This window comes from Schistocerca cancellata, chromosome 5 (genome assembly GCF_023864275.1).
Source record: "Schistocerca cancellata isolate TAMUIC-IGC-003103 chromosome 5, iqSchCanc2.1, whole genome shotgun sequence".
NCBI classification, from domain to species: Eukaryota; Metazoa; Arthropoda; class Insecta; order Orthoptera; family Acrididae; genus Schistocerca; species Schistocerca cancellata.
The window spans coordinates 52,305,183-52,317,939 of record NC_064630.1 but is presented as its reverse complement, the minus strand read 5'-3'; the positions used below and the strand labels follow the sequence as shown (position 1 = coordinate 52,317,939).

The following is a 12,757-nucleotide window of genomic DNA, read 5'->3' as shown; positions in this document are numbered from 1 at the left end:
GCCAATAAAAGCAATAAATTTAATATTAAATTTTTTTTAATACCAGTAATATTAAAAAGTGTAATGCACCCTATGTCGCAGAGCCATAAGTCATGACTAGAGACCAGATTATATGCGTTTGCATGTTGCATTTGCATTTGCATATTAGGTTCATTTTCAACGGTTATTGCATATTTTAACTAAATACTTCTGACGATGCATATTTTCGCTCTATGTTTACAACATTTGAAAATTTAAATTGGCGGTCTCTAGCTCAATCTAGCTTTAATGTCTCACAGATTGACCGCGCCCTAGAACTGTGTGCAATGGCTAACCGAGACGCCACTGCCTAGCGAAATCGTTACAGAACGGAAGAGGAACAGGAACAGGCAGGCAGAGTCAATGCTCTAGCGCCCGTGCCCCAGTTAACCCCCTCCGCTGTCGTACTGTACACGTCGGCAACAAATTAAATTAAATACAGAATGAGATTTTCACTCTGCAGCGGAGTGAGCGCTGATATGAAACTTCCTGGTAGATTAAAACTGTGTGCCCGACCGAGACTCGAAATCGGGACCTTTGCCTTTCGCGGGCAAGTGCTCTACCATCTGAGCTACCGAAGCACGACTCATGCCCGATACTCACAGCTTTACTTCTGCCAGTATCTCGTCTCCTACCTTCCAAACTTTACAGAAGCTCTCCTGCGAACCTTGCAGAACTAGCACTCCTGAAAGAAAGGATATTGTGGAGACATGGCTTAGCCACAGCCTGGGGGATGTTTCCAGAATGAGCCATGTCTCCACAATATCCTTTCTTTCAGGAGTGCTAGTTCTGCAAGGTTCGCAGGAGAGCTTCTGTAAAGTTTGGAAGGTAGGAGACGAGGTACTGGCAGAAGTAAAGCTGTGAGTACCGGGCGTGAGTCTTGCTTCGCTAGCTCAGATGGTAGAGCACTTGCCCGCGAAAGGCAAAGGTACCGAGTTCGAGTCTCGGTCGGGCACACAGTTTTAATCTGCCAGGAACTTTTTTGAATTAAATACGCTTCTATTTACTTGCACACAGCTGAACGTGTGTCAAGCTCAGATGGTAGAGCACTTGCCCACGAAAGGCAAAGATCCAGAGTTCGAGTCTCGGTCGGGCACACAGTTTTAATCTTCATACCGCAGGATTGCCGAAGAAAGTACCACGACAACAACTTCTGGCAACAGCAAGTTGCCGTAGCTGGGATTTCTCCAAAGGTAACCAAAAAAGTCGGTTTAACATGGATTACAAATCCTGTCCTCATAGCGTTCCTGCGCAAATATTGTTTAAAACAAAATATACAAGATGAATTAACATTGCATAAAAATTACATGTGGACAATTTACGTAAATGTTCTGGGAAAAAATACACAATGAACTGGATTTCAGTTGACGAAACTACAGACACTTGTGGCCGTTACATTGCAAATTTAATTTTTGGTGGTTTAAAAGAAGAGCCTTCTTCTTCCTATTTAGCGGCCTGGAAAGAACTTTAAAAAGTAAATCACTGTACGATGGCCAGGTTTGTGAATGAGGGTATTAGAAAAATATTTCCAGAATCTTCTCCAGATGAAAGGGTGTTTGTGTTTATATCAGATGGTGTTCCCTGTATCATCAAAGCAGGAAAAGCCCTCCGACTATTATGTCCCAATTTGATTCATGTGAGGTGCTTTGCTCGTGGAGTACATCGCCTTGCTGAAGACGTACTTTCCACCTTTGTGAATGTAAATAAACTGATTTCATCCACAAAGAAAGTGTTCCTAATGGCTCGTGCTCGCATCAAGACCTACAAAGAAAAACTACCAAATGTGCCTTTACCTCCCAAACCAGTGGTAACTCGTTGGGGTACGTGGGTCGAAGCTGTGTTGTTTTACAGTGAACATTTCGAGGCCATTAGAGGGGTAGTAAACGACTTCTACAGTGCAGAGGCTTTGGCAGTTTGCCAGTGCAAGGAAGCTTTTAATGATTCCGGCATTTAAAAAGACATTGCTGTGATTAGCACTCATGTTTCCCATGTGCCTGCAAGCATAAAAAAGCTTGAAATTCAAGGTTTGGCGTTGAATGTATCTGTTCGGTTAATGAATTTTTAGTGAACTGCTCACTGCCAGAGGTATTCCCAAGAAAACTGAAAGAAAAGTTTGGAAACATTTTAAACAATAACCCAGGCTTTGAACCATTGTGCCAAATCGATAGTTTTATTAAATGGACGGGCGAACTTTTACCAGAAACAATAAGTGCCATCAAAATTGAGATACTGCCCAGTTACCTCAGTTGATGTAGAACGGTCCTTTTCTGCTTATAAAAATGTTTTGAGTGATCGAAAACGCAATCTTACTACTACCAAACATTCGGAATAGTACTTGGTCGTTTATGTTTACAATAACAGAAAAAATGTAAAATAAATTATAAATGATACTTTGGTCCAATAGTATTAATTAAAAGTTAATGCTGTTCAAAAAAAATCATGATTGTTTGTTGTTTTTTAAACAAAAAAATTGTTCAAATGGCTCTAAGCACTATGAGACTTAACATCGGAGGTCATCAGTGCCCTAGACTTAGAACTGCTTAAACCTAACTAACCTAAGGACAGCACACATATCCATGCCCGAGGCAGGATTCGAACTTGCGACCGTAGCAGCAGCGCGGTTCCAGACTGAAGCGCCTAGAACCGCTCGGCCACAACGGCCGGCTTTAAACAAAACATTACGGAGATTTCGAGCGTGCCCCCTGTGTGCGATATATCTCGAAGTTGGTACTGTACATGTCGATTGTTATGCTGCGACTCCTTCGCATCGCATCCGCTTGTTACCGACAACAATAGCAAAGAAGGAACAGTTTTTGAAATACGGTATGCGTCCCCATTTTGCAAATTATTAGAAAATAATCCCAGAGAGGTCCCTTCCCTAACCCCTATCAGAAAATGATATCAGCGTTTCGACTTTCAGATATAATACACTCAGTAACTGCCATGTTTTCTTTTTTTTTTTTTTTTACTATTTGATCTTGCATATTTCGACACTTTTCATGCAGTTTTTAAGCATTTTTCATGCACATTTGCATGCTTATTTTAAGGTTTTTATGATGTCTATAATCCGGTCTCTAGTCGTGACGCTGACAATACTAAAAACGCACAGCCTGGACATGATTCCTACGAAGTTGGGTACCCATACAGTAAATAGTTTTCCGTCTACACTGGCTCAAGTAGCGAAACTTTAATTACATCTACATCTACATTTACATGATTACTCTGCAATTCACATTTAAGTGCTTGGCAGAGGGTCCATCGAACCACAATCATACTATCTCTCTACCATTCCACTCCTGAACAGCGCGCGGGAAAAACGAACACCTAAGCCTTTCTGTTCGAGCTCTGATTTCTCTTATTTTATTTTGATGATCATTACTACCTATGTAGGTTGGGCTCAACAAAATATTTTCGCATTCGGAAGAGAAAGTTGGTGACTGAAATTTCGTAAACAGATCTCGCCGCGACGGAAAACGTCTTTGCTTTAATGACTTCCATCCCAACTCGCGTATCATATCTGCCACACTCTCTCCCCTACTACGTGAGAATACAAAACGAGCTGCCCTTTTTTGCACCCTCTCGATGTCCTCCGTCAATCCCACCTGGTAAGGATCCCACACCGCGCAGCAATATTCTAACAGAGGATGAGAGTTGGCAACACTCTCTTAGGATGTAAAGGTTGGCTACAGCGCGCATACACAAGCTCTGGAATCTAAGATATTGTTGTCGTGCCTCGCAGCGCACGGATTAACTAGTGGCAGTTTTGAAGCCAGTGTAGGAGCCCGCCTGCTGTGGTGCGCACGTGTGTTGGGCGAGGGGTCGTCGCCGAGCTGCCGTACTGCCGAGTCCGCCAGCAGCGACACAGGATTTGGTAGTGAGTTGATATTTTTTTATAATTTGCAGCGCGCTTATTAATTTAAAGAGAAGGGTTTGTGTATGTGCGTAGCAGCAGACGGTAATTTTGATAATGACAGGAGTTGAATTCTTAAGCGGGAACCATTGTTAGATTAAGTATTGATTTTTGTCATTGATTTCTTTCGTAATTGTCAGGGAATTGTTTCAGTATGTATTCAATTGAGAAGTATTTCAGTCTGTCTCAAGAGTTTGATTAATTTGTAATATTGCTTTAATGCCACTAGAGGCAGATTTACAAACGATGCGATTGTTCAAATAGCTTCTAGCCTTTTGTTAAATGAATGAGAAAGAATCACTTTCAGAATATAGTTTTTTGTTTGGGTTATCATTTATCGAGTTTAGATTTGACCAAACCCTTTCTCTTGAATTATATGTAGTTGTGGTAAGCAGCAGCAGCCGCAGCAACAGCAGGGGCCGCCATACAGAACATGCATTGCACTCAGCATTAGTAATAGGTTTTTTTAATGTTTTTGTTAAACAATGGAATGCAGCAGATCAAGCAGTGGCAGCAGAAAGACCAAGTAAGTTATTTGTTGCGCACAGGACCAATAAAAAAAGAATAAAGTTTTGGCGATCTCTGTAATAGTAAAGTTAACAAGAGTACAAGCACGAGATTTTCAGTAGAAACACGAGATAAGAAGATAGAGCTCGCAACTTTCAAGGACGAACGAGTGTAGTGTAAGCTGTCTCTTTTGTGGACTTGTTGCATCTTCTAAGTGAGCTGCCAATGAAACGCAATCTTTGGCTCGCCTTCCCAACAATATTATCTATGTGGTCTTTCCAACTGAAGTTGTTCGTAATTTTAACACCCAGGTACTTAGTTGAATTGACAGCCTTGAGAATTGTACTATTTATCGAGTAATCGAATTTCAACGGATTTCTTGTGGAACTCATGTGGATCACCGCACACTTTTCGTTATTTAGCGTCAACTGCCACCTGCCACACCCTACAGCAATCTTTTCTAAATCGTTTTGCAACTGATAATGGCCTTCGGAAGACCTTACTAGACGGTAAATTACAGCATAATCTGCTGCCGTATGTGAGACTAGGTATGCAGAGCTAGGGAAGGCGAATTTTTGTCACGAATGCAACCCACTAGCAGTATTCAGCCCTGCGTCGCGCCTCGACTAGTACTACTGCGGAAAGCTCGGTACAGCGAATAACAGAGTTTTTGCGGCCGACGCGACGCACTCGAAGTGAGAGCGCTGGAGCACACAACCAGAAATAAACAACAAGTAGCTAACGAAGCACCGCGGCCTCTACGGCGCGCCGCTGGCGCCCCGGCGCGCCATCTGATGGGAAAATCAATGCTGCGTGAGGCTGGCGAGCGAGGGAAGCGCCGTGTAAAACTGCCGTACGCACGGCTGTCCCGCACTCCTGGCGTGGAAACGAGCACGCGAATGGAGTGCTGGGAGTGGCTCTTGCACGACGCCGTCACGTATGAGACGTCGTTCGTGTGCTTCGTAAGCAGAAAAAAAATGGAATAACGTCGAGAGCTTAATAGCCAGGGGATAGCGTGGCTATTACAAATTAATTGCCGATCCCGACACGAATAGGATACAGATCTGTTAACAGAAGTGATTTTAGCAAACCATGAAAACATAAATTGAATATCTGGACGAGGTTCCAACACTGTATAGCAACTAGGCGTGGCAGCACGAAGTAACGCGTCACAGCTAGGCGACAAGATGGTCAGACTGTGTACGAGGGAAGATTGACATTTAACGCTAATCTGTATGTAAATGAACAAACGGGTTAGTAGACAATTGTGTTTAAAAAAATAATATCTTCGTGATCTATGGTGGATAATAGGCTAATAACCCGAAACATGTTATTGTTGTTGTTGTGGTCTTCAGTCCTGAGACTGGTTTGATGCAGCTCTCCATGCTACTCTATCCTGTGCAAGCTTCTTCATCTCCCAGTACCTACTGCAACCTACATCCTTTTGAATCTGCTTAGTGTATTCATCTCTTGGTCTCCCCCTACGATTTTTACCCTCCACGCTGCCCTCCAATACTGAATTGGTGATCCCTTGATGCCTCAGAACGTGTCCTACCAACCGATCCCTTCTTCTGGTCAAGTTGTGCCACAAACTTCTCTTCTCCCCAATCCTATTCAATACTTCCTCATTAGTTATGTGATCTACCCATCTAATCTTCAGCATTCTTCTGTAGCACCACATTTCAAAAGCTTCTATCCTCTTCTTGTCCAAACTATTTACCGTCCATTTTCACTTCCATACATGGCTACACTTCATACAAATACTTTCAGAAATGACTTCCTGACACTTAAATCTATACTCGATGTTAACAAATTTCTCTTCTTCAGAAACGGTTTCCTTGCCATTGCCAGTCTACATTTTATATCCTCTCTACTTCGACCATCATCAGTTACTTTGCTACCCAAATAGCAAAACTCCTTTACTACTTTAAGTGTCTCATTTCCTAATCTAGTTCCCTCAGCATCACCCGACTTAATTCGACTACATTCCATTATCCTCGTTTTGCTTTTGTTGATGTTCATCTTATATCCTCCCTTCAAGACACCATCCATTCCGTTCAACTGCTCTTCCAAGTCCTTTGCTGTCTCTGACAGAATTACAATGTCATCGGCGAACCTCAAAGTTTTATTTCTTCTCCATGGACTTTAATACCTACTCCAAATTTTTCTTTTGTTTCCTTTACTGCTTGCTCAATATACAGATTGAATAACATCGGGGAGAGGCTACAGCCCTGTCTCACTCCCTTCCCAACCACTGCTTCCCTTTCATGTCCCTCGACTCTTATAACTGCCATCTGGTTTCTGCACAAATTGTAAATAGCCTTTCGCTCCTTGTATTTTACCCCTGCCACCTTTAGAATTTGAAAGAGAGTATTCCAGTCAACATTGTCAAAAGCTTTCTCTAAGTCTACAAATGCTAGAAACAACCCGTAGGCCGCAATAATTAGTGAAACAAGTGGTGAGTTTTTTTTTTCTATACAGGGTGTTACAAAAAGGTACGGCCAAACTTCCACGAAACATTCCTCACACACAAATAAAGAAAAGATGTTATGTGGACATGTGGCCGGAAACGCTTAATTTCCATGTTAGAGCTCATTTTAGTTTCGTCAGTGTGTATTGTACTTCCTCGAGTCACCGCCATGATTTTATACGGGATACTCTACCTGTGCTGCTAAAACATGTGCCTTTACAAGTACGACACAACATGTGGTTCATGCACGATGGAGCTCCTGCACATTTCAGTCGAAGTGTTCGCACGCTGCTCAACAACAGATTCGGTGACCGATGGATTGGTAGAGGCGGACCAGTTCCATGGCCTCCACGCTCTCCTGACCTCAACCCTCTTCACTTCCATTTATGGGGGCATTTGAAAGCTCTTGTCTACGCAACCCCTGTACCAAACGTAGAGACTCTTCGTGCTCGTATTATAGACGGCTGTGATACAATACGCCATTCTCCAGGGCTGCATCAGCGCATCAGGGATTCTATGCGACGGAGGGTGGCTGCATGTATCCTCGCTAACAGAGGACATTTTGAACACTTCTTGTAACAAAGTGTTTGAAGTCGCGCTGGTACGTTCTGTTGCTGTGTGTTTCCATTCCGTGATTAATGTGATTTGAAGGGAAGTAATAAAATGAGCTCTAACATGGAAAGTAAGGGTTTCCGGACACATGTCCACATAACATATTTTCTTTCTTTGTGTGTGAGGAATGTTTCCTGAAAGTTTGGCCGTACCTTTTTGTAACACCCTGTATAGCTAAAAAGAGCATAGTGTTTACCCATATACTGCAGATGATGCTGATCAAGAAGTGAACTAGAAAGTGAGACACTAGAAGGAATATATGAGTTTTGGTAATTGGGAGGAAAGTAACTGTCGATGGTCGAAGCAAACATGATGTAAAATGGAGACTGACAATAGCCAGGAAAGAGTTTCTGATAAAGAGAAATTCGTTAACAACGAAATATAAGTTTGATGTGTTAAGAAGTCTTTTCTGAAGTATTTGTATGAAGTGTACACTTGTACGGACGTGAACGCAGACGACAGGAAAGCAAAATGGTTTGAAATGTGCCGCTATAGAAGAATGAGGAAGTTTAGATGGGTAGATCGAATAACTAAAGAGTAGGTACTGAATGGACAGAAAAGAGGTTCAGTAAGCGATTACAAATGGATGTAGGTTGCCTCCGTTGTGCAGAGATGAACGGGCTTGTACATAAGAAGATTAGCGTGGAAGACTGTATCAAAACAGTCTTCGAACAGCAGATCACAAAAACAACTACTCTTTAACGCTATTCATAAATTTATACACTGTTTTCACTTATAACGGCTGCTAGACCCTTGGCTTTTCGTAGGCAGCTTATTTTAACATGTGTTGATCCCCTCATTACTGTTATGAAAACGACTGAAAATAAACTTATGTAAAAAATATCTTAAACCGCATTACGGCTTTGGAGGCGCAATCGTTAACTTCGGATAATCGCTTACCGAAAACAGAAGTTTCATCGCCTTTGTCCCTTGCAACCAAGATCAATACCTGCACAACTGTTTAGGTCTACCCAAATGGGATGTCGGCGCGCCTCAAAGTTTCAACGTAACAGCAGCCGTGTACTGCGATCGACCAAACGCACCGCGCACTTACCCCAACTACACGCCGATGCGCGCGCTTTGTGTTGATGCGCATATACACACAAATCCGTTAGACTGAGAGTTCGTTAGCGTTTCGTGAGTCCCACGTGCTGGAAAATGAGGTTCCTGCGTGCGTAGTAGGTGACACCTTTTACTTACGTTTGGTGTAAAGGAAGTTGTCTTTCCGGTATTCGTGTCGTGCCCGTCACTGAAGTCAATGATTAGATGCACGAGACTCGTGACTCGCAAAACACCATCGGTATGAGAGGGGAAGGGGCTGCCACAGAGAAGGAAAGAATAACTAGGCAGATGGTAAGAAAACATGGCATCGCAACCCATCCTAGTAGCTCAGAAGATGCATCACTGCTCAGTACAGCTTTGTACGGCTGAATTAACGTTTTTTCTCTGTTGCCGTGCCTGATTGTGGCCTTACTTTTAACAGAATAATGGTACAATAGGGTTTACCTGTCATCACTTTTTCTTGCACTATTTTCTGCTCTTCTGCGAAAATCTTACAGTAACATATTGCACCAGCTGTTTCGCTGCGTGCTTATTCTTCCTGCTTTTGTTCCGTTCGAGGGAAGGTGGTGGTTTTCTGTTGCTTTCTACACCCTGATGTCCGCTAAGGTTCCAAATTCTTTTGACTAGGAAGTCCGTCTTCCGGCTGTTAGTAAAATAATATTGGGCGACTAATAACGATTATGTAACGTGTCGTAAATGCTGCTGCAATGATGACACGAGACAACGTTCTCCTTTTCGTTGAATTCAGTGTCTCTTTACTACTTTTTATCTCAGCGCTAGCATGGCTGGTGGCAGTCAGCTTTCAGTTAATAATAGCTAGCATCGAGTGCAGGAATCAGCAACGCTTCTGGAAGAGTAATTGACTCACGGTGTGAAAAGTCCAATATTTCAGCTGATATTGTTGTTGGTTGCAACATTGGTGTGCGTAGCGCAATATGACGCAATGACACATCCATAACACTGGTAATGAGATCAATCTTTCAAGGCGTTTCTCAGAAATGATTCAGCCACTGATCGATGACTGAGAAACTCCCTTCTCTATTAAGGTAGAACTTAATAAAAGGAACGTGGCATTTTTCCGCTTTTGCTGTATTAATTTTGTTTGTTACGAAATAAGTCTCGGGTGAACAGCCTGGTATGAGTGTGCATAGGACACAATATTTCGGCAGTCGACCACGTTGCCATCATCAGGTGCGCTGATGTACCTGTTCACTCGAGATTTATTTCGTCATAAAATACGCCTGGAGAAATTGAAGAATCACAATTTCCTTTGTTGATGGCTAGTTTCAACCTTCTAGGCCAGTCTCAAACGATTGTGTGGTTCTGTACAAAATAGCACACATTATAATAACACAGCAAATGCGAAAAATACCAGAAAATTAATTAAATGAGTTAATGGAAGTGTTTACTCACCTTTTTACGTGCTAAATTTGTAAGATTCTGTTGTATTCAAGTGCGTTTTGAATCATTTGTAATTATGGGTCTTGTGAGGCTACGAGCGTCATCTACTCGATGTGGCGTATTCTATCCGGCCTATTGCCGTTCGCACAGATGTTGTCCTATAAGCAGCGCACATCGCTGGTTTCGAGAACTCGGTGAACTTCGCGTCATTCAATGAAAAACTTTAAAATTACGCCACCATCTATTAACAAGGAAGCAATTCCGAAACATTTTGTGCAGCGATGATTCATGGACCTAGCGGCAAGAAGGTAACTTGAACAGTAACACAAAATATTAATGTGAGCTACAGCAAGAATTCCGACGTACACTGTCGAACTAATTAACAGATTTCTCAATTTAGGTCTGAAAATGAGTCCGTGATCATATTGTGGCACTTGAGAGATTAACACACGCAGCGTGCAGTTTATTATTTCAAAACACATAATTCTGTTAATAACAACGGGAGGGTCAGCATTGGTCGTTGGAGTAGAAATCTTTATTACTGTTGCAAATATATTTCAGTCACAGTGTGACCATCATCAGTGCTAGTATTAAAGCCCTGTGAACTTGTAAATACAAGCAGTAAAACTGTACTATCTGTACATATCAGTGAGCAATACTTGTCACACCGAAGGTACAAATTCAACTGGGCTAGCGGCATAGAGGGACCCTTTTATTTTAGAAATTGTGTTGGTCTTACCTAAAATGACACAACAGTAATCGGAGCTATTGTTGTTGTTATGGTCTTCAGTCCTGAGACTGGTTTGATGCAGCTCTCCATGCTACTCTATCCTGTGCAAGCTTCTTCATCTCCCAGTACCTACTGCAACCTACATCCTTCTGAATCTGCTTAGAGTATTCATCTCTTGGTCTCCCTCTACGATTTTTACGCTCCACCCTGACCTCCAATACTAAATTGGTGATCCCTTGATGCCTCAGAACATGTCCTACCAACCGATCCCTTCTTCTGGTCAAGTTGTGCCACAAACTTCTCTTCTCCCCAATCCTATTCAATACTTCCTCATTAGTTATGTGATCTACCCATCTAATCTTCAGCATTCTTCTGTAGCACCACATTTCGAAAGCTTCTATTCTCCTCTTGTCCAAACTATTTACCGTCCATGTTTCACTTCCATACATGGCTACACTCCATACAAATACTTTCAGAAATGACTTCCTGACACTTAAATCTATACTCGATGTTAACAAATTTCTCTTCTTCAGAAACGCTTTCCTTGCCATTGCCAGTCTACATTTTATATCCTCTCTACTTCGACCATCATCAGTTATTTTGCTCCCCAAATAGCAAAACTCCTTTACTACTTTAAGTGTCTCATTTCCTAATCTAATACCCTCAACATCACCTGACTTAATTCGACTACATTCCATTATACTCGTTTTGCTTTTGTCGATGTTCATCTTATATCCTCCCTTCAAGACACCATCCATTCCGTTCAACTGCTCTTCCAAGTCCTTTGCTGTCTCTGACAGAATTACAATGTCATCGGCGAACCTCAAAGTTTTTATTTCTTCTCCATGGATTTTAATACCTACTCTGAATTTTTCTTTTGTTTCCTTTACTGCTTGCTCAATATACAGATTGAATAACATCGGGGAGAGGCTACAACCCTGTCTTACTCCCTTCTTAACCACTGCGTCCCTTTCAATCGGAGCTAACGTTCAATAAAATACGGCGAACTGGAAAAAAAGTTTAATGACTCGCATTTTATTGAAACAGAATAGTTTGTTAACGTTGCACAGATATTGACGGTATGCAAGATGTAAGAGCTGTTGCACATCTCCGCCGTACAGGCACGACGATATCAAAGCCAGGACGCCCAGGTGAGTTCAGCGCAATGCGTACGAAGAGCGGAGACACTTGCTGTTCTATTATTAGGAGCTGGTGACTCCGAGCCAGCGAGAAGGCGTGGCACGGCGGGGGCGGCAGGTAAACAGGGAGGCGGCGCCGGGCTACTCACCGCCGATGACGATGCGTCGCTCGTCGGGGCGGCGGAAGCTGTCGAGCGCGATGCTCTCTCCGCCGTCGGCGGCGGACATGCCGGCTGCGATGCCGTTCCCCGCGGCCGTCGTCACGGGGGGCAGCGCCGTTACAGACGTGATGGAGGCGGGCGCGCCGGCGTCGGCGAGCGCGGCGGGGCGCACGCGGGCCGTGGACGAGACGACCTGGGGGCAGGCGGAGGCGGCGTCGCCGTGTGGAGCGCGCACCTCGGGCGGCAGCGGCGCGAGCACAGTACGGCCAGGGGCGGAGGCTGCGGCCGCGGCCGCCGCGGCGCATGCGCAGAAGCTGCGGGGCGCGGGCGCTGCGCCGCGCCGGGCGGCTGGACCTGCTCTCTCTCTCTACTGGCAGCATCCGGCAAACTTGTCCCTCCGTCACGAGCTACAAGGGGGCTAACGCGAACTCCTCCAATAACTGCAACTGCCTTCTCATTTCCTCGCGACGAGGAAAGCGGTAATACACACGAGGAGTACAGTGTTCCGAGGAAGATCAAGTCCACAACTTTACCCACCACATCTACCCTACTGGCCATTAGAATTGCTACACCACGAAGATGATGTGTTACAGAAGATGCTCTCATATGCAAATGATTAGCTTTTCAGAGCATTCACACACGGTTGGCGCCGGTGGCGACACCTACAACGTGCTGACATGAGGAAAGTTTCCGACCGATTTCTCATACACAAACAGCAGTTGACCGGCGTTGCCTGGTGAAACGTTG

At 43.7% G+C, this 12,757-nt stretch overlaps 1 protein-coding gene across 1 annotated transcript in view; it reads right to left on the bottom strand.

The window, feature by feature from the left end:
- The window catches only part of LOC126187961 (band 7 protein AGAP004871), a 499,920-nt gene extending 487,739 nt beyond the window's left edge, over positions 1–12,181 (bottom strand). The window contains exon 1 of the mRNA XM_049929341.1: positions 11,999–12,181. Coding sequence (XP_049785298.1) covers positions 11,999–12,077 — 79 coding nt within the window. The 5' untranslated portion in view covers positions 12,078–12,181. The remainder of the gene's footprint in view (positions 1–11,998) is intronic.
- Positions 12,182–12,757: the final 576 nt, after the last annotated feature.